The sequence below is a fragment of the Triturus cristatus genome, chromosome 4_1 (assembly GCF_964204655.1).
Source record: "Triturus cristatus chromosome 4_1, aTriCri1.1, whole genome shotgun sequence".
NCBI lineage: Eukaryota > Metazoa > Chordata > Amphibia > Caudata > Salamandridae > Triturus > Triturus cristatus.
Window position 1 is genome coordinate 237,151,716 of NC_140585.1, and position 22,584 is coordinate 237,174,299.

The following is a 22,584-nucleotide window of genomic DNA, read 5'->3' on the forward strand; positions in this document are numbered from 1 at the left end:
GCTTGTATGGTTCGGTCCATGGCATTTTGAGTAAGGCTTTGACTGCTACATGTTTCCAGTCTTCCAGGAAAGTGTGGGTTCTGATCGAGGTGTTCATGATGTTGGTGAGTGTGTTGCTGATCGGTGATCCCCGCATGTTGTAGATGTGGTGGGGGCATGGGTCTGTTGAGGCCCCACAGTGGAATGTCTGCATAATTGCTTCTGTGTCTTCCCTGGTAATTGGCTTCCTTTCGGTCAATTGTCTGTCTTAGTTGGTGGGTGCAGGTTAGTGATGCAGTCTCTGGGGTTCAGTTGGTGTTCAAAGTTACTGCAGATGCATGCTATTTTGCTGTGGAAGGAATTAGATAAGAAATCACAGAGCTCTTGTGAGGGGGTGATGCTATTGACTGCGGCCTCGAATCTAGTGAAGTCTTTCAAAATGGAGACAATTTCCGTGCAGCTGTTGGCGGTTGCCTTGATGCTTTCAGCTAGTGCTCTATTTTTTGGTGTTTTCTTCGGATTTGGTAGAAACATCTGAGTGCAGCTTTGTATGCGGTTCTGGATTTGGTCTTGTGGTTGGTGCTCCATTTTCTTTCTAACTGTTTGCAGTGACATTTAGATTCTTGGAGGTCGTCTGTGTACCAGCTGGCTTGTTTGTTGTGGCCATTCTTTGTCTGGTGGTTTTCATGGGTGCAAGTGGGTCTGCGCAGTTCATGAACCGAACTTATTGAAGTTGGTGATGTCCTCGTGTGATGTCCTCGTTGAGGTTGTTGCTGATGTTGCGTTGGTCCATGTTGAGGCCGTTGAGCCTGTCTGCTTCTGAGATTTTCCCCCAGCTGCGGCTTGGTAGGCTGAGGCTGGTGGGTGTTTGCCATGAGGTGTGGTGAAGTGGATGATGGAATGGCCTGTCCACATGAGCAGTGAAGTTGTGTAGTATATGACCGCCATCCAGGTAGCGGCAAGGCTATTTGCATGCTCAACAGAAGTAACTCATGCCTACTGTGCTACCAGGCTTCCCTGCGACTTTCAACACCATCAGCCATCAGGCTCTCCTCAATAACCCCTTTACTCACATGTGAAGCCAGGACAAACTCTTTCAGACGAATTCATTTCCCCGAAGCAATCAACATACATACCTCCACGAGCAATCTACATAAAATAAATGAAGAGCCCTACACCACCTCCTCACTTGTTGAATTCTGCAAAAAGTTGAAGACCTGGCCTTTAGAGTAGTCCCACAAAGCCTTAGGTGTGCCTAGACTCACACCTGCTCAGTGCCCGGATACCCTTTCGGATGATAGTGGACTCAACAAATCTGGATAGCATAATGCTAGCTACTTATAGCAGTGATGAAGATATTACTATGTCAGAGACTCAGAATGGACAGAGAGGGAGCCAGGGCTGCCGATGTGAAAATGAGCGACATTTCAAAGTGGCAAGAGTTTAAAGTGATGTATTTCCAGAAATGATGCCATAATGCAGTAAGTTAGACAGTGCTTTGCATATCCATGCGGTACCAGGGAGTGCTTGTGTTGTACATGTGTGGCAAAGAGCACCTGGATGTTACCCTTAGGACATAATTCTTCTTGTTTACAAATAGGTGCTTTGCCATCTTAGAATGACTAGTTACTGTCTTAGTCCTAATTCAATTTTAAAGACCAGCTGGAATCACACCCGAAAGTAATTCGGGGTAGTTACACCATGAGTGTAGGTAGGAGCAGAGGCAGCCATGTTGATGGTGATTCCCCATAGTAATGTGTTGTAATCTTTAGGTGTTGGAATGTGAGGCGCGCTCTATTACTATGTACTATGTCACGTGGAATGCTAAGGGTGGGACTACCAGGCAACTCTCTGGTCTAAAGACACCACTCCACTGAACTGACTCTCAAATAAAGACATCTTCAAGACTTGTTTTTTCTTTTTGTTTTTGTTCTCCATTTTTTACTCTGGCTCTTTTCCTTAATTTTCATGTATGCATTTCATTACCTCTGTCACCTTCGTTTAATGTGAAGAAAGGAGTTGTGTTATAACCTTTAAATGTTGAAATGTGAGACACGTTCCGTTAATAGGGCACCTTTACTTTTAAATGTGGATGTTCCAGCGCGAGTCAGTTAGCACTGGAAAACCTACGAATTTTGTCTCAAATAAAGACATATTTTACAAGCTGACGTTCTCGGTTTATTTATCTCAGCTTATTTACTACATAATGTCCCACAGTTCCAAGCTCAACAACTCGGCCCTCTTTTCCGCCGTCGTTTTAAGTTGTTTTTTATGGTAATGGAACTGCAAGGTCAGAGTACGTGTTCTCTCTTGGGGAAGATGCGACACTCCTGGAAATGGATTAAATATAAAAGCAAACACAAAGTCAGAAATGACTTCGCTGTTCAAATAATAATGTATTTGAATGCACTTGAAAATGTATGAACTCTTGAATAGGACAAATATTTCAAATTAAATTGGTTAGTTCAGTTGACTTGTGAAGGATTGCCCTTATGCTGCATAGGAATGTGCACAATTCCAAGATGCCTGGTGCTTTGAAACCCTAAGGTGGTGGCGGTCTTAGAATAGGGTCGAATTGAGATAACTGTAGGAACATCAGTGTATACAGACTGTGGGGAATAAGTCCCATATCCAAGCTCAGCCTTGACAGATGGACCTGGGGCTAGTTAAAGCGGTGGCTCCTCATCAATGGCGGAGGGGTGTCGCCCTACTGAAAATGAAAAATAAAACAATAAAACCATTTTATTGGGATTTTATTTTTCACTGGCAGCCGATGCTGCCGAGTGTAGGGGTGGGCCAGGTAATCCTCTTGACACTAGCGAGGGACTGGAAGGAGGAGAGGAGGGCACTTGTAAGTGTGCATGTGTAGGAGGCTGGCTTAGTTATCTAAGTGAAGCACCTTGCACTAATCCAGGCAACCCTTATGGTGATTTTAGTGGTCTTAGACAACCATAGAAAGCTGTCTAAGTGGTAGCAGTGGCTTATCCAGAAGGAGTGTTAAGCAGCTTGTTTTACCAGATCAAATCATGTAGTGTAGGTTAAATGAAAAAGAACCACACAAAGTATGTACAAAATTATGTCATTTTATTACACAACACTTACTAACGCATTGGTATATCTCCTATCCTGAGATATCAACACAAATACACAATAATACTTAAATTGCAAATAAGGTAAGTAGCAAAAAATACAGTGGTCTCCAGGGGAGACCAAACCGTATACTAAAAAAGTGGAATGCGAACTGCGACCAAAGTCGGGACTTGGACTAGGAGACTCAGAGGAGCTGGGGACACAATGAACCACTCAAGGTAAGTACCCAGGAACCCCACGGAGGCTGTGTGCAGAATGGAAACACAGTTGTGTAATCAACAGAAATCAACAGAAAAGTCGTTGTTGCAGTTTTGAAGAAGATGGACCAGTTGCAGTGGACCCTAAAAAGCCCTGAGGGAGACAGAAGGTGGGAGAGTCACCCCACCCGTGGATACCCCAGGAACCAGGATACCTTCACCAGGTAAGACGGGTGCATAGGTGCGAAGTGATGGAGGAAACTGCCATAGACCACAATGAAGGACTTCAGAAAAGATGCCGCTGGAAAAGCCTGTGCAAGAGTCTGGTGGAAGCTAAGGGTGGATTCTTGAAGGGGAGAGCCTGCAAGCAGAGGAGACATAGTTTATGCCACTCATAAGTGACCAAGAGGCACGGAAGAGCAATGCCCACCGATGTCGAAAGGTTCAGGAGTGATGACGGTGACATTGTCGCTGCAGGTGTGAGGAGCAGGCGACGCTGAGGAAGAACAGGAGCCATGCACGTGCTGTCCCTTGTTGGAAGTCGAGAACCAGAGGGGTCAGTGTCTGGCTGGACCACCAACAAGCCTTGGCAGCTGCAACAGGTGTGAAAGCGAAGAGGAGCAACGTTGGGACCAGCAAGGTCCATGGGCCTCATCACAAGCAGGAGAGTCAGAGCAGGCCCCAAGCAGGCAGCTGAGCTAACTGGCACAGAAGAATACCCTCAAGAGGACCCACAGGCCGAAGGCACAAGAGTCGCAAGAGGAGTTTAAGCACCTCTCTAAAGATGAAGGCCCACGGTACAAAGGATGCGGTGAGGGCGCTGATCTTGGCAGGAAGAGATATTGGAGGCTGGGGCTTCTTGTAGCCTGAAGATCTTTGGAGTGCAGAGGCAACAAGCCTTGGCAACGGCAAGTCGACCTGGTGCTCAGGTAGTTTGGTCCCAGCGGTTCCGACAAGGGATACTGGCCTTACAATTGTAGAGAGGAAAGGTCAGGTCTTGAGGAAGTTGCAGAATCACCACCTGTGTTGCTGAGCCTTTCAAAGACTGTGAGACATTTGAGGCAGCAGACCAGTCAGCTTTGTTACGGTGCCTGCAGATGCAGGGGACTGACTGCTTCACTCCAAGGGAGATTACTTCGGGTATCCTTGATGCCCACTGGTCTGGTGAAGATCTTGGAAGAAGCACAGACACAGACGATGAAGAAGACTTGCAGAACAGCGAGACCAGGAGCACCATGAGTCTTCTGTGATGCAGTCTCGGTTTCAGGTGAAGTTCAGAAAAGTCCAAGTGTCCAGACGATCAAAGAGTGACATGGTTTCAGGCTTGAGTTTTGTCCCACAAGGAATCTGAGGACTCACCCACAGGTAAGCCGTTCAATACCCTAGGAAAGGGGTTAGGACGGCTCAGGGGTCCCTCCTAGAGGAGGGGCTGGACAGAGGGGAGGATACTCCAATGTCCTTTGTTTAGTTTTGTGCCAGAACGGGGGCCAAGAACTACTTGAACTGGTTCAAACTAGAGTATACAAGGAGGGCACCAAATGTGCCCTTCAAAGCAGTCTGGTGGCGCTGGCACGCACCCCCACCCCAGCCCAATACACTAAGTCCTGTCTGGGAGATGGTAACACCTCCCTGTGACAGAAAACCTATTGTTCTACCTTCTCTGCTCGAGCGAGCTCAGCAGCAGGAGGGCATTATTGAATCTGGGGTCAGCAGCAGCACTAGCTTGCAAGCAGACCCAGGAAGGGTTTTACCGGGAGTACTGGGGGCTTCCCGGAGGAGGAGCCCAGTGCATGGATTCATACCTCCAGTAACAATGTAGGGGTATGATCCAAACATATTTGATACCAAACATGCCCAGATTCGACACATCTACTATATAGTTAGCCATTGCGTAGTGACAGATGCTCACTATCTGTATCAAAATGGCTGGCCGTACTTACAAAGCCTGGAGAAGCGACTCCGGCATTTGTAGGGGTGTCCTGTTCATTCAGGGGCACCCACACACTTATAACCAGGCACCCTGCCTTCAGGATTGAAAGGCCTGCCTGAGGGGTGACTTATAGATTTTAAGTTTATTGACCTCAGATAGAATTAAAACCTATATCTGTCGTAAGTGGTGCTAGCACCAGCTTACACAGGATGTGATGGCAGGCCTGTAGTCACAGTTTGAGTAGTCTCTCATGGGTGGTACAATACATGCTGCAGCCCATGGGAGACACCTAGTGTACCTATGCCCTCGGTACCTCAGCACCATATACTAGGGACCTATAAGGGTACACCAGTAGCCAATTTTGGAGGTACAGAAGTAGATACCATGTCAAATTTAGGGCGATAGTAGGATCCCAGTCAGACTACTCAAAAACACTGAAACCAGAAAAAAGTGGAGGGAACCATAAAAGCAGATCCGTCTTTCCTACTGCATGTTTGTTTGGCTGGCTGGCTGTCTTAGGCCGGCCAAACAAACATGCGCATCTAGAATTTCTCCACCCAGCTGTATTGTACAGCGGGTGGAGAAATGGCACAGACTCCCAGTCCCTTTGTGAGTGCCTAACCAGGCTGCTCAGATCAATTCAGGCGCTGCTCTCACAGCATGAGAGCAGTGTCTGGATTGGGCGGGGAGTCTGGGAGCCTGTGCTAGCCCAGGACTTCCGGAAGAGGAGCACTGAGGCATCCGGAAGACAGAGCAGCAACGGGAGAAGCAGGTAAGTGCGTTTTTAAAAAAAATTACTGCCCCACCATTTTATTTTGGCAGTAGCCGCTGCTGGCTAGTTACGAGGCTAAATGATGAGGGTGGAGGCAGAAGGGAAACTGACGAGCCCATGAATGACTACTGCCTTCTGACAAGCAATCTGAGGGGATAGATGAGCCTGGAATACGAGTCCTAGCACACATGTACGCACACTGCAAAGTCGCACAATCTCCGCTACCACCCTTCCATTGTGGGCTTCCTAGATGTATAACCTTTGGCTTCACGCAATGACCTTCAGCACACACGTTATCCATACACAATCTGCTCCATACAGATAAATTAAAGGACCTAAATGGCCTGGATCCAATATAACCCATTGGACCATCACTAAACAGTACATTAGTCTCTATAACATATGACTCAAATGCAAACAATGAGAAACACAGCCAAATATAACATTAGCATACCACAGGATGCCAGCCAAGGAAAATCCACAGAACATTAAGGGTTTTGGGATTCTGAAAGCCGGATGGGATGATACAAATGGCAGGTATTAGCAAATCAAATACATGTAGCATAACACTGCACCTCACACATTGCACTTTGGGATTTGCAAACATTTTTGCCAAATACGAACTTAGTAGAACCATTGTGGTGTAAATAAAGTCATAAACCACTCTGTGGGTGTACCGAAACATGGAAAACCAATTGTGTGGACTCGCGAGTGTCGCCTCAGACTGCAAAGCAGTCCGGCTGACGTTGGCTGTATACTGTTATTCTTTAATAATGGTCCAACTAGAAATTTATAATAACAAATTTCTGATGAGAGTTTTCTCAGTCCATGGCATTTCAAATCCACTATTAAAAGCAAAATCAAATGATTGCATAGAATAACATTCAGAAACACCAGCCAATATTGTTTTGCGACTCACGAATCCCTTGAAAGTAGATAATATTCATTGACCTGACCACCTTGCGTTTCATCCAAGAATCTGCAGAGAACTATTAACGAACCAATCAAGTGGAGTTCTCTGTTCGTGTACACATTCGTAAGGTGATGGACACTTGTACGCTCATGGTCAAAACACACATGTAGAACCGGGTTCCCCTCCAATCACTTGTATATTTGCCTTTGATCTTGTATGGCGCCCAGAAGCCTTTTCCTTAGGTTTGCGCCGCACAAATTGCACATACATGAGTAAGACCCATATTAAATCTCTCCACAAAGCAACCAAGTGGCCTCTGCAACTAGGTCAACGGTATCGAAACCGGCATTTTCCTTAAATCACATTTTAACAGGGTATCATTATATGGACTGTGTTGGCAGAAGTAATATAATTGGCTGCGCCAGATGCCTCATGACTCCTACTAGCAACAATAGAGCAGACAGGATACTTTGTAAGAGTATGTGCCTTAATAGGAAGCCAAGGTATGTTTCTCAGAGTTAGGAGATACATAGTGTCTTCTTTCGCAGGACCATCCGATGTGCCGGGCAATAAAAAAACCTTTGCAAAATCATCTGAACAGCACTATGACCTAAGAACAGCAGGGTTCTCGTTTTCCAAGTAATTGTTCAAAACATAAGTAGCCACCATGGTCCATCACATAAGTAGCCACCATGGTCCATCACATAAGTAGCCACCATGGTCCATCACATAAGTAGCCACCATGGTCCTACTGTCACTTAAAGAAGAGAGCAAACATAAGCAGCGGAGTTGAAATAATGCACCAACTACAGCAATAACCGCCGCTTGCATGGCCATCTAAGGCACCCTCCCAAATAAGGCCGAATCTCCCATCTGTATTTTGACTCTCTAAGGCAGGGCAAAGGCAATTGAGATACAGCAATAACAGATCATAATTCCACATAGAGGCACCTGAGGCAAGCAATAAAATTTCAGTTTTATGTCTTTATTATACTGAAGCCAGCTCCTCTTCATTGAGTTTTCAATCGCCCGCTGAGAGACAGAAAACATCTGTTCATCAGGGAAGCCCCCTGTGACGCGCAAGTACAGCTGCGCGTTGTCTATGTAGGAGTCAAGACAAGACCCAATTTCCTAATAGAGGCCAGGAGGGGTCTTGTGTTCCATTCTAAAAAGATAGTGATGAGGCAGACTGTAACCCTGAGGGAGGCGTGTTATAAATATGTGCCACATTATAAAGTGGAAACGCGCACGCCGTCTTCAGTTCATAAATAAAATATTTACCACAGCGGCTTCAGCGTGTAATCTGTTGCGAGCGGAGCCTGGTGCATTGGTGCAGCTTCAATTGATCTGTGAAGGCTTATCTGTGGCGTGTCTGTGAGAATCATTTATGTTACTCCGATGACAGACTGGTGTTAGGAGGTTAGTACACATGGGTGCCATTACTGCATCACTAATGTGGGATGGAATTGCTTCCAGGGCAGACCCACTGAGTTAGGCATGCGTTCAGAACTGATCCAACTAGAAGAGGGCGACCATGTCTTTTTTCAGTCTTCAATTGATCTCTACGGGGAGAGCGACAGGCCGGGCGCCTCCTGTCACAATAACTTAACCAACCCTTTAACTTATTCAGAACGAGGAGGAATGTTTCTAAAAACAACTAATCTATGTACAATGCCCGATTTCAGCTTACACAATGGATATATTTACACAGGGTATACTACATAACTATAGCTATGCTTAAAGGACACACACATAGACCAAGAACTTGTCCAAGATGTAATTGCCCACAGGCAGGCTTCCTACTTATGATTCGGAATTGCCCTGCAAGGATCCAGTTTTAGGAAGGAAGCACTAGCGGAGAATTTGTAGGGAGTTGAGGAAGATGTGACACAGTGTGTACTGTGGCACTCTACCTTGGGGGTTATACCCAAGCCCAGAAAAAAAAGACTGAAATAAAGATGTATTTATAGCATTGCATATAGTACCCGCCAAAAGATGTATGAGAATACCCACTTGTCGCCCACTGGCTAGAATTTTGAAAACAGCAGATAGATAAAGGGGAATGGGCTGTAGCAGAGGAACGCAGAGCGGCCTTGATCGGCACGGATGATATGCTGACAGTAAATCTCGGAGACTGGAGGGAACTTCTAAAGGAATTTTTGAAAACGTTACGGAAGTACCCTCCTTTCCACCCAGAAGATTAGCTTGGGAGCCTGATCCGCTTACTGGATAACTTGAACAGATATGTGTTGTGGTCTTATGTGATTTTTACAAACAATATAGCCTTATAGCCCGTCGTAACAGGCTATACCGGCCGTTAAAGGCCTGCTCGGCTTGGGCCTTTAACAAGGGAGCAGGCCTTTCATTTTATTGGCCTGTACAGCCCAGCTACGGCCGACTATAAGGCTATTCGAAAATTCTGCTACTAGAGGGCAGAATGTTCTAACAAATAAAACCAAGGCCAAAGTGAGTTTAAATCCCCTCGGCTCTATGAGGCCTTTGTTCAAAGCGACTGCTGTGAACGACAAAAATTGGACTTTTGGAGCTCTGGGCTTTTACCGCCCATTAGAAGCCCAGATCAGTCCACTGTTTTCAACGGAGGTCCCAACATTCCAGTGTTCTAATATGTGATACGTTCTCCACTGTGAATCACAATTGAATATTTTTGTGTTATGTCCTATAGAGAAAAAACCTAATAAAACCTTAATTTTTTTAGTTCAATGGACCCACAACTTGAGTACCCTAATAGAGTTATTAGCAGGCTTTTCTACTTGACTAAACAGTTTTCATTAATATGCAAATCTTATTTTCCTGGGTGGTTTTACCACTCAGAAATACGATGGACATGTAATGAGGTCCCATGTGCCGGTCTGGATGAGCAAAGAGGTCAAGCTGCTTAGCACATACAGTGACTCATTCGCTAATGCCAGCTCTCCAGTACATTTTCGAAGCCTGCATTAGATATCATAAGATCTCAAAATTAATTGACTAATCTTATTCAAACTGTTACAAAAAAATTCTGACACTAAGACTGCACATCCTAGGTACAAATATGATATACCTTATCTTTCATGAATTAACTCGGTTGACTAGAGGTAACAAAAAGAGCTTATAGGAAACTTCGATGTGTAATATTGACAAATCTGTTTTTCCCACAATTTCCTTATTTCCCAGATTTTGATGGCATTTTTGACCCTGGACATTGGGAGACCACGTCGTGGACTCTCAGTGCGCGTGCTTTCCCCTTATACATAGAAAAGGCCCCGTATGGGGGTAAATTTGCACCACCTAAAAGAGCCAGATTTTTAAGTCCACCTTGAATGTCTGCGCATCTGAATAAGACAATGAGAGATGTATAAATCAACATACGCATTTCATTTCCGGGTTCTCAGGTGCATGAGTGACAGTTGCCAGTACTCTCTTACGGAAGCATTTGAGTGAGGTGAAGGAGACGATCAAATATCAAACAACCCATGGGGGTGGAGCCTGTTGGAGGTGTGACATTTTGAAGAGCTCAGGAATGTCTCCTGTATGAAAGGGTTTTGGCCGTGAGTGAAGAAAACTGTAGCCAACAGCAGACGGGATGATGGTGGAGAGCAGGCCAAGGGTCATCCACCAACCACTGCTATGTTTGGAGTATAACATAATTAAGAGAACCTAGCGTCGAGAGTCAGAGTACACCTGGAATCAGCACGCTGTGAAAATGACCAGGCCGCAAAGGCACGTGGGACAGAAATGGGGACAGCAAGAAGGAGTCTGCTCTAATCTTTCTGGGACAGGACTGCTGGTTGACCACAGAAATAAGGGCCATATGTACAAAAGCATATTTGCGATGCGAACCGGGCCGTTTGTGACTGCAAAAATGTTTTTCATAGGTACAGAGCACAAACTGTGATTCGATAACATGTAACTGAGTCGCAATTTGTGTTTAGCGGTTCAGTATTTAGAAGGGGCATCTTTAGGGCATCCCTTCCACATACCTTACTGCAATGCTATGTATGAGTGTTTTGCGACTGAATTACTGTCGTAATACATTCGTTTTTTACAGACACCACAAAGGTGGTGGTAACCATTCGCTAATGGGAAGGGTTTCCAACGGGACCCCTTCCCCTTTGTGACTGGTGAAATAAAGATTTTTTAAGTGCAAACAGCGTTTAAAAGGACCATGGCCTACTCTTAAAAAAGTGTAACTTAAACATTTAATTTTATTTTCTTAAACGCATTCCGTTTTCGTCTCAGGAAATTGGGATATATATTTTGTTTTAAATGCTTTATATAAGAAGCAATCACAGACATGTTGGTCAACTCACCCCAGCAGGCCACCATTCCTGTGATGACTGCAACTCCTAATGGCAAACTGTGGCATACCTCATTAAAAATCATGAAGTTGGTCGATTTGTGACCCTCTAGGGATCGCTATTTCAAACTTGTACGATTTTGTACATTAGGAATTGTGATTTCTTAATTGTGATTCGGTAAGAATAGCAATGAGGAAGTCGCAATTCTGACATTTTGTACATGTGGACCTCAGAACTGATTCTCCTGAGGATTAGGAAAGCTTGTTTACCTCATGGACTCAAAAAACCAGAAGGAAGAGCTCTTCACTAGGTGGCACCGGGCACTGTGAAGTGTGCTAGTTTGAAGTGAGTGGTGAATCTGACTCCACTTACTGTGCACTGGGATAATGAGAGCAGTGCTTAATTTAAACCGGTGCTTGCAGGTGGTGCCCACCGGCACTCATTTTGAGAAATAGCATGTATTTTGCCTCAACAGACTTTGACCCAGAGCAAGAGAAAGGAGGAGGGCGGGAAAGACTGCGAGAAAAGGAGAAAGAAGGAACCTGCAAGAGGGAGATAATGGGGCAGGGAGATTGAAGAGGCATGAGGTGGATTCATCTACTGGTGTTGGTACAGACACAGGACCCAGATTCACTGGCCATAGTGCAGTCTCAAGGCAGAGGCGACCCGAAGGAGGAGCTTTGTGAAGTTTGGAACCTGCGGTCTGTACCAGCCTGCACAAAATGGCGGATCCTGTCCTGTCCTTGCAGCCTGTCTGGAGAAGCAGAGGCAGCTGGGAACTCTTGTGAACTTGGAAGTAGAAGAAAGAGGCCTCCAGGGCCACTTATAGGTGATGTAGAGAGAAGTCTATTAACTTTCATGTTGAACTCGAGATGCAGTGTACTTTGAAACAAGTACTCAAAAATCTATACCTTTGAAGTGACCGGCCCAATATTTGTAATGTTGGCTTTATTTTACTCAAAAAATACTTTTCCATTTGACTAAATTCGTTTTACTTAATGTTTCAAGAGTTGCATTGGCACTGCCTGCGTTCTCAACTCGCTTTCTCTTGGGGTAGGTCTACTATTTCGTGCCCATCGCTACCAGGGGCAAAAATATTTTACATCAAAGACGCAGCTGTTGCCTAAAAAGGAGCTGGATTATCACTGCGGCGGGAGGCTCATCCTGACGGTAACACCTGGCTTCCTAGCGGGCCCTCATGGCCCTGGGTGCCAAACGAAATCTCAAGGAAAGCCTGGAACTGTTGGACAACTTTACCTTTGGAGAAAAATATAATACTGAATGCAATACATGTTTGGCACCATCATGGTACAGATGAAGCCATCTCTTAGGTACAGCAGGTTAGTAGTGGCTCTGTGAGTGAAAGAATCCTTTTTCCTCTAATAGCTCAATCTGCAGCTTCTGAAGTATCCCTAGAAAAGTATCCAACCCCATGTTTTCGAATTTTTTCAGATTCCCCTGAACCCCCCCAGCCAGAGGGCATTGGTTTGCCTCATCTTTGTAGCATTACAGGTTCCTAAAGGTTTCAGGATCAGCAAGTGGTAAGACCCTGGCGTTTTTGTTTTTGGGGGGGGAGGAACTTACACTCAATTTCTGCATACTGCTTGGTAGACTGGAAAAAATAACCAACAATCTTAAACCACATCAACTCGATATAATATCATCATGTCAAATATATACCTTATTTCACAGCCAGGCATACTTAGCATTATTGTCATTGCCAGTTTGTGCTAGGCCTTCTACCACTGAAAGAAATATATACAGAAAATATCTGATTGGGAGAAACAACAAGAAGCCCAGCACAGGTGCAGGGGCAGCTTCAAAGTGATTTGTGCTAAAGTTGTTCGATTCAAAAAAACCACAGCGGATATCTTCTTGCCGTAGACCTCGTACATGAACGGGTGACTCACCTTTAGGTCAGAGACGTCGCGGTAGCACTTCTCGGAGCGCGTGTGGTCGGACAGTTGGACATTCCAGAAGCACGGAAGTTGGTAGACCAGGAACGGGTTCTGCTTGATGACGGCGTTGAAGATATCCTACATGGGAAGAAGGCAGAGGGTCTCATTCAGCAGGACAATCCATGATGACTGCTTATGCCACATCACTGCAATGTTCACCAAACAGGTCTGTCATTTTATATGCTGTACAACTTTAACTCACATTTTGCTTCGGCAAAACTGCTATAACTAAGATCAAGAAGAACAGAAGCATAAATACTTCATTTATCTACAGATCACACATATCGCGAGCACTGGGTGAAATTAACATTTTCGCATGCGAGTCCTTGCATCGTCCCCCCGTAAGAGAGCCACTGTTTGTCTCATCTCTCTAATTAGTTGTTAACCTAAAAAGAGTCTGTCTTTGGGGTGAAATTATGAGTCGACACTCAATGTTTGATCTTTCTCCTGCGAGAACAACCTTCACGTGTTCCCAGTGCTTCCTCCTATCTCAACCCAATGGCCCCTCAGCTCTACGGGAGACAGGGCTTGAGAGTCAGGCACATTCATTCGTAGACTTTTCATCAAGATGTGAGCTCTAGGACCCTGGAATAGTCCATTCTGCTTGTGCATGTAATCCCTGGCCTCCCTCAGCAAAGGTGATCTGTGTTAATGTTGGGATGTTCGGATGCAGGGCGTTCAATGTTCATCGTCTGCATGTACATGTCCTTTCTCTGGGTTAGTCTACAGGGTCAGATGTTTGCTTCCCATCTATTCACACCAAGGTCACCTTGCAGGGACATGAATGGAAGGAGCTTAGTGGGAAATTGCTGTATCGACAGTGATAAGGTCACCTGGGAGAGGAAATCTACCAGTCGTCAATCAACAAAAGAGTAAATCAATTCGATCAGTGAATTGATGTGATCAGCTGTCAATAATTCTCCACAAGTCCACTACCGCACACATGACCAGTATATGACTGCTCTGCCATAGCGCTGAGTCCCAAGTGCATATGTTTGCTGCTATGAAATCAATATGCTTGTTGTATCTCAAATGAGAGAGTGAGCAGTCGTTTTCCTTACTGATAACATCACAAATCTCAATAACTCGGGAAATCGAATCATCACTTAGTTTATCATCGCTCGCTCTGGGATGCTTTCTGAAGGAAGGGCGCATCCTTCGTGATCATCGCCAGGCACTATCGTGGAAAATATACAGCAGTCCATCGAAGTTCCACGCACCTGATCGGCCAACGACGTGGAGAGCATACTCATCAGCTCCCGCTCCGCTGTCAGTCGCCACATCTGCTCCCACTTCATCTTCCGCAGCTTATCCAGCAGCAGCAGAATCACCCCTGGGAAAAAAAAGAAATGAACATAAGAAACCAGAGGAATGGAACTCAGACTCCAGTAAACACGAGTTCTAGGAACTTTAATGCGTTTATGTTCATGGAAAAACCTTAGCTGTTTTTGGTCTACACATGGTGAACAATGGCTGACCACAGTTCAACCGCACATTTATCCAGGGCAGACCACAGCATGAGCTCATTCCAGAATACATTATTCTCTGTGCTTTTCTGCTCTACATTCACGTTTGTCTCTTATCAGTGGTGTCACGCAATCCATCTGCTGTATTTGAGCAATAACCAATATGCATTATTTTGATAATGTGTTTTACTGAGAAAGCTTGGGGAGAGAGCATCTACCTGTTGAATCTAACTGAAAAAGGGGGCCCGTGCCCCCAGAAAATGATGACGAATTCAACATTTGCTTTTTTGGCATAAAGTCATTCTAATGTGGGTCAGCTCAGCGATGGGATTCTATCAGTGTTTGAAAGAGCTAGAGAAGGGTATTGAGATTCAGGAGGATTGGAGCTGATGGGCCATTAAGAGCCAGCGCTAACTACAGCCATTGGAAATCTAGAGAGACGTGGGTCCTGTTGAAAGGTACTGTGGAAGGTCACAGGCGCCTCTGAAAAAAGTGCAAGATTTGAGGGTAATCACAGGAAAGAGACCATCTCTATGAATGGAGCAGATAATGGATCAATGCGGGGCAAGGACTTTCTATCAAGGAAGGAGACCTAAAAAGAGACTCTCCGAGTACAGTGGTTGTGAAAGAAACAGCTACTTCAATGTTTACATTGAAAATCTGAAGATCTTGATAGGGAAACAGACACATGCAGATAGAAGTGTAGCTTAGGAATGAGAGCTGAAGGTGAGAACAGAATGAGAGCACCATCCAGTCATGTTGATGATTGCAAGCACCTGAGATGAGGGTGAGGCAGGTGGTACTGACAAATTGGGTGCCACCAATGCCTCTCTCCTCTTCTTCCCCTGTCCACTTTCAATGCTGTATTTCTTATGCGCTCTCAACCACCTTTTCACTGGATTTACCTCAATTCGTCTGAAGACAGCCAGGAAGAGAACCCTCTCCCCTTAGTGCTATCAATAAGAAGAAACAGTTACTACACAGTGTGACCTGAACCGCCCAGATGTATGCAATGTATAATGAGGTCTCTTTTGTTTTTCGGATATATGTAAAGCGCTAGGTGTGACACCTTGCAGCCACTTCAAGACACTTGTGGAAGCTCCTGCTCGTGGTTGTTGGAGGTAACATCACAGGCCAAGGTGAGGCTCACCAGAGTGAAGATCCAGCATGCTATAGAGGAACTGTTTGACTGCTAAGCACAGCAGTCATTTATTTGTCCTCATACATTTGGAAATCAACCTTCCTAGACTATTTATTATGCATTATTTAGCCCTCCTAGACAATTGACCAAGTCTTCGTTTTGTCATGAAGGATAGATATGAAGTATTTGTGGATTATGAATCTCGAATCATTTGATGGTAGCCAAGAGCAACAGGTTTGTGCACTGGACCCTACGTGGTACTTCGAGGCAGAACAGCTGAATCAGCCAAAGAGGGATAAAAGTAGGCATTAAATAAAACAGATTTCCATAGATCTCAGAAACTATTGTGCTTTTCTTTTATCCAAGGTTGGGACTGTACTAATTTTTAATAGAAAGGTTACCATTTTGTTTGTAAACATTAGCCTTGCCCATTGTAGTGCCTCACTCTGTCCCAAAATGTGGTAACTCATTGGTTTCTTGGCATCCTTGGCTTTGTTTCCCTGTATCTTTTTGCCTTCAACCCTCCTGTTTGCCGACTTAGTTTTTGCTGGCTTTGGAACACTGAACACTCTACCACTGCTAACCAATGCTACAGTGCTTGCGCTGTCTCCCTAAAACATGGGTAGAATTGGCTTATTCCAATTGGCATATTTAATTTACTTGTAAGTCCTTAGTAAAGTGGCACGACCTATACCAAGGGCCTGTACATTAAATACTACTGGTGGACCTGCAGCACTGATTGTGCCACCCACTTAAGTAAAATACCATGCCTGCCTGGGAAAATAAACATGTTGCCAGGACCAAACCTTCCTTTTTAATACATTTAAGTCATGCCTAGTGTAAACCCTGGACAGCACAGGAGGGCAGGGTGAAAAGTATTTAAAAAGTTTGACATGTACTTTTAAGTTTTACATGTCCTGGTAGTGAGAAACTCTCAAACTTGTTTTTCACTACTTCAAGGCCTTCCTCTCCCATAGAATAACATTGGAATTAACTTGTTACATTTAATAAGCTGTAATTTCCAAATGGGAGGAGGTGACCAGATGATGTTTGGTGTCTTTTGAATTGTAATGAAAATTCCTAACTTGCGTTGAAGCCAGATTTAAATTACAATTTTGAATATGACAGTTTTAGAAAGTTGCATTTTCCTGCCTCAGCCATTTAGTGCCTGCAGCCTGTCTGGGTCATATGACTGGGTGTAGTTGACAGTTGAGCTTTGTGTATTACTGTTAGACAGCCACACACATTTTGGAAAGTGGGTGTGCCTGCATGGGATATTACTGGCAGGATGGGAGGGAGGATCTGGGCAAAGCCTCACTTACACTTGAATAGGCTCCACACAAAGGGCTGCATACCCCCTGTAGTTAGTCTGGTGCCAGGGAAAGGAAGGCAGGGAATCTGTACACTTAAAAGGTAGCCTCTCCAAAATTAAAGGGCACAACTAGGTATAAATACTGGACTTCAGACACCAACTCTTTAGTACACTTCTGGACTAGTGGATACTTTGCCAAGGAGGACTGCTGACCTGCTGAAAGGACTGCCACTCTGCTGGACTGCTGCTTTGAAGGACTGCTGCCCTACTGTGCTGACCTGCTGCCATCTTGTCTAGGTGAGAAGGAATGGACCTGCATCTGTTGAACCCAGGGCCACCAGAGTGGACTCCAAGGCCTAGTTGTCTGGACTCCTGATTTGAATCTCAGGGAAAGAAGGGTGCATCATCTTTGACCCCAGCACATGGACTCTGCCATCTGTGAGTCTACCCTGCCAAGTGGTGTCACCACAGTCCTGGACCCTTGGAAGTGGGCTTAAGGTGCTCTGCCAGCCTCTGTGGATTCAGCGGAACCAAAGCATCTCCTCTGCCGCACAACCCTGAGCAGAACCAACAAATCCCCACTGCCTCGTGGATTGGACCCGTTGCAAAGACACATATCGCCTCCGCAGTGTCTTCGGAACTTTTGCTGCACAACGCATCCTTGGCGCAGGTCCTCGCATCCCTCGTTGGTGGCAGCCTTGATGACATCATCGATGGAATCCTCGAAGACGACGAAGGACCTCACATCGCAGCCTTGACTCATCACATTGGCTGCACAATGCATCTTCAACGTGGATCCGTGCAACGCTGTGCAAAGCGGAATGTAAAGTACTTTGTTCACCAGCCTAACTGGGTCGCTTTCAGGCAGCCCGCACTCCATCGCGGTTGGACAGATATCCACAGTTGGCGCTTTGTGCTTTTTGGGGCTATTTTCACTGAAATCCTGAAAATTACATGTCTACGGTTCTACTGATTGAATATTTGAATATTTGTAATTGTGGTCTTGTTTTATTTATTAACTGGTGTGGGATACTTTTTGCATGGAATTTTACACTTTGTTACTGTTTGACATGTTGTACAAATACTTTACACATTGCCTCTGAGTTAACCATGGCTCCTCTATACCAAGCTACCAGAGGGTTTAGCACAGGTACATATGGGATTGGCTTATGCCTCACCCTGACAAGGATTATGTTTGCTGCTCGACCAGGGCTCACGCCAGTCAACCAACAAACCCAATTTCTTACACTCTGTATATTATTTTAGGTACCTTGCAGCCAGTGAGCTGCTTACAAATCATACACTAAATAAGAGGGGTCTCTTTTTTTTTCAGCCGTGAATTTGTCCCTTTCCCAAACCCCTGATTAAAGTATATAATGCTCTCTCTGTTGTAAAGTCTCGCTTTTGATTATTGACTGAAAATGTCAACTCTTTTGACATTCCCTGGTGAGAAGCCAAGGGCTATATGATTATGGAGCCAAATTCCTTCTCTCTAGCAGCTGAGCCGGTGAATTGTGATTTGGCAGACGATGTGCGCAAGCATGTGCTGTGGTAAAGGGCTCGAGAATGGGTCTTCTACAGAAACAGACTTGTTTCTAAGTACCCTATTCGAGAGTCTGCGTCTTATAAAGCAATTTGTATTAAAGCCATAGGGAAATGGATTATGCCTCTCCAGACAAGCCAGAGCAGATCTCACAGTGCGGACACGAGACAGCATCGTTTTAGGCTATCGAGGAGTCTTGCTGTTGTACTATTCACATTGTGTAAGTATCCATCTCCTCTTTTGTAAATCGCTAGCATAGAGCTAGCATAGAGAGCATTTGCAAAGTCCTTTTTGATTTTTTACCTAGTGTGCACTATAGCAGTACAGAGATCACATAGGCTCTAGGGGGGAATCAATAGAATGTTTTCTCATCTGGATCAAAGTTTCCTCAGCTTGCATGTGTAAGTTTGAGACAATTTTGCTTATCACTTACTCTAGAGTGTCAAAGTCAAATATATCCTTATGCGGACAATGTTGACCATAAAAGCACATATCAAGATGACAACATGAAACAGAAGAGAAAGTCATACGTGTAAACATACTTTAAGATATAAAGTGCAAAGCAACAAAATTTAAATATGGACCAAGCGATGGTCAGATTATACAGGCGGAAGGATCCTCTAGACATGTGACCAACAACAAAAATCTCAAAAGGGTCCACTATGTTAACAGGTCAAATCAGGGCCACTGCGAACAACAGTGTCCTGTCCATCCACCTAAACAGTAAATGAGATAATACCAATACAGGTAATTTAAGAACTAAAGTATAAAAAGAAGATTTACAAAAGCCAATATCAAAGCACGACATGATAGTGAGAAAAGGATAGTATGTGCTAAAAGGATTCAATCTAAAGAACTGACGTTCTATGCTATTTTAAAAAGCAAACAGATAAAAATGTACATACAAATTCAGATCATTTTGTAAAATGTAAAACTTATAGGTTAACTGAATAAAGATCTTAAAACAGGTGCATCATTCCACAATATACTTCTTTTTAATCTTTAGCTCACAAAAGATGTACCTAACCGCAGCATAACATATAGATTGAGATTCTAAGCGCTGTAGGAACAGCAAAACAACTTTGTACAATAGAAAAGCCTTTGGGCACAATACTGGGCACAGAAAATGTGATCTTGGGGTGCTGTAAAGCTTACAAAAAAGCATAAAGTGAATTGTAATATAGTAGAGTCGCATGGGCAGTGAGAAAGACCAAATGCCCCTTAATGGCAAAGCCACTAGACTATGACCTGTACAGAGTCTTAGGCACATGAGGTACAATATGTGTTCTGGGTGTAATACCCAAGTGATGCAAGGTTACATCCCTTCAGTAGTCGATATAGTGCATAACGGAGGACAATTTACGACTCAGCTTAAATAAAGGATATCATCAATTGGAGCTTGAAGAAAAATCCAGATACATTACAACTTTTTCTACGCACATTGGTTTATTTTGCTACAAGCGATAGAGTTTTGGTATAAACTCGGTTTCTGGACTTTTCACAGACATCATTCAATATATCATTCAGCCTGTAGTAAATGCATTTAACTATAGTGATGACATATTGGTTTTCGGAGCCCCACACAAAGAGTATGACAAAGCTCACATGCAAGTATGTTATTTTCTGAACAATGCAGGCTTATTCTGAATGCTGAGAAATGTGAATTCCACAAGAAAAGCTTGAAATCCTATTTCCATGTATTTTCTGATGGGGGGTATGAAACCTGATTCGGCAAAAGTGCAAGCATTTTTTACTGCAAATATCCCACAAGACATTTCTATGTTACTCTCATTTCTTGGAATGGCCAGTTACTGTTCTAGCTACATAAGAGACGTTGCTAAGATCAGTACACTGTTACGAGAATGAACAAGAAAGAGTGTGTCTTTTCATTTGTCACGAGAATGTGAAAAGAGCTTCCAAAAAATCAAGCAAGCTATTGAGAGTGCCACTGAAATTGCTCACTTCAATCCCAAACATCGCACTGAGGTTGAAGTTGATGCTGGCCCTGTTTGGTTAGGCGCAATCCTTGCACAGCACAACGGACAACCAAATGCTTGGAGACATATCAAGGCATACAGCAATGAAAGCCTGTCACAAATGGAACGTGCTAACTCGCAACCATAGAAAGAAAATTTGGCAGTGGTCTGGGCCTGTGAATATTTCCATGTGTTTTTGTACAGAAAGCCCTTCACAGTAGTGACTGATCATCAAGCACTGTTAATGTTATTTGGCAATTCCAAAGCAAAAATGACTCCTCGAATTGAACGTTTGGGGTTTGAGGTTACCAGAATACAACTATACAATTCTACATCGTACAGGGAAAGATCAGAAACATTCTGATTATTGTTGCAATGCCCTGGAACCCCATCTAAGACCATGAAGGCCTACAGTAATTTTATTGTGAAATCGAGCACAGCAGCTGTCATGTCTTTAGAACAAATTGTCACCGCTACGAGTGATGATAGTGACATGATGAAGTTAAAAGACATTATTGCGCAACAGTCTTGGAACCAGCACTCTCACTAATGCCAGAGAGTATTTCAAGTTAAAAAATGGAAGAGATGAACCTTCTGTGTCTCAAGAAGGCCTCATTCTGCGAGGTACACAAATTATTATTTCTGAGAGTCTACGAAAACAAGTAATCAACGTCGCCCAGGAGGGACATCGAGGAATAGTTGTCACTAAAAGAGCTCTCCATGACAGAGTTTGGTTTCTGTTTCTCGGCGAAAGGGTAAAAAAAGAGTTAAAGACTTGTCGTATCTGCAACTGTCTTTCATCTCAAGTCATTCAGCACCCACTGAACATGTCAGAATTGCCACATCCTGCTAAGGAGAAAACTGCTATTGCTTTCTTTGGTCCTCTTGAGTCATTTTTGATGAATACTCCTGTTTTCCATTGGTGGAAGACCATTCATTCACTACACATGAAAAGGTTATTTAAAAATTAGATTACATCTTTGCGATATGGGGGGTGCCTGCAGTATTAAAGTCTGACAAAGGCCTCCCTTTCAATAGTCGAGAATTTAAAGACTTTCTAAATCACCTCCATATAAAGAATCAAAAAGCACTCCTCTTTGGCCCGAGGCCAATGGTCTGGTAGAATGGTTCATGAGTACTCTGAAGAAAGCTGTTCAGCAAGCTGCATTGGAGAGTCCCGACTCTTGTTTTAAACACTACTCTTTGAGCTTACCGTATGACTCCTCACTCAACGACAGAGGAAAGCCCTGCAACTCTTATGTTTGGAAGAGTCATGGCGACGAAGCAGCCCCCAATGGACCCACCTCAGATCCAAGAATGAGGAAGACATTCACAGTAAAAATTTTTGTCACAAACAAGATGAAAATATATGATGACAGACGACATCATGCAATAGAGGCAATTTTTACAAGAGGAGCTTGAGTGCTTGTCAGGCAACACAGGAAAAGAAAATCTGATGCTTCTTTTGTATTATCACTAACACCAAAGGGCACATGCCTAACGTGCTGGGAAGTCCCTTATGAGAGATCCCTCTCACTATCGACATGTAACCCATCACTCACCAAACATTGATGTCAGTGTAGAGACTGGGACCACTTTGTGGCTGCTAATGATTTCAACTAACCTGTGCAGATCCCTCACACTTTGACTGCCAGTTCCCGGTTTCCAGGGACCCGATCATGACGTGTCATTCAAGTTCCTCAATGCAATTATAATTGCTTGTATATCCATGTATTTATTTGTAAATTTATTTAGCTATTTATTTATCTATTTTGAAAAGCCGTAACATTTATTTAACAAAGCAGCAGATGTAGTATCTTGTAAAAAAAGGACTCTGAAACTCTTTTTGCTGCCACTGTACACCATAGGCTTGTGATGTAAGCATCGGAGGGATGAGTTGACGGCAGGCGTAGAATGTTGATTTCTGACTCACACAGTAGAATAAAGACATGCACAATTACTCTATATGTGTGGAGTGGTTAATAGCGAGTGCCTAAACTGGCAAAACG

General features: G+C 44.1%; 1 protein-coding gene across 2 annotated transcripts in view; it reads right to left on the bottom strand.

Annotated features, from left to right (window-relative positions):
* Positions 1-22,584, bottom strand: part of LARGE1 (LARGE xylosyl- and glucuronyltransferase 1) — a 998,660-nt gene that overhangs the window by 141,077 nt on the left and 834,999 nt on the right. For both annotated transcript variants that reach the window (XM_085651963.1, XM_085651962.1), the window contains exons 8-9: positions 14,358-14,470; positions 13,090-13,215 (exon numbers count right to left, since the gene is read on the bottom strand). In XM_085651963.1, coding sequence (XP_085508089.1) covers positions 13,090-13,215; positions 14,358-14,470 — 239 coding nt within the window. The remainder of the gene's footprint in view (positions 1-13,089; positions 13,216-14,357; positions 14,471-22,584) is intronic.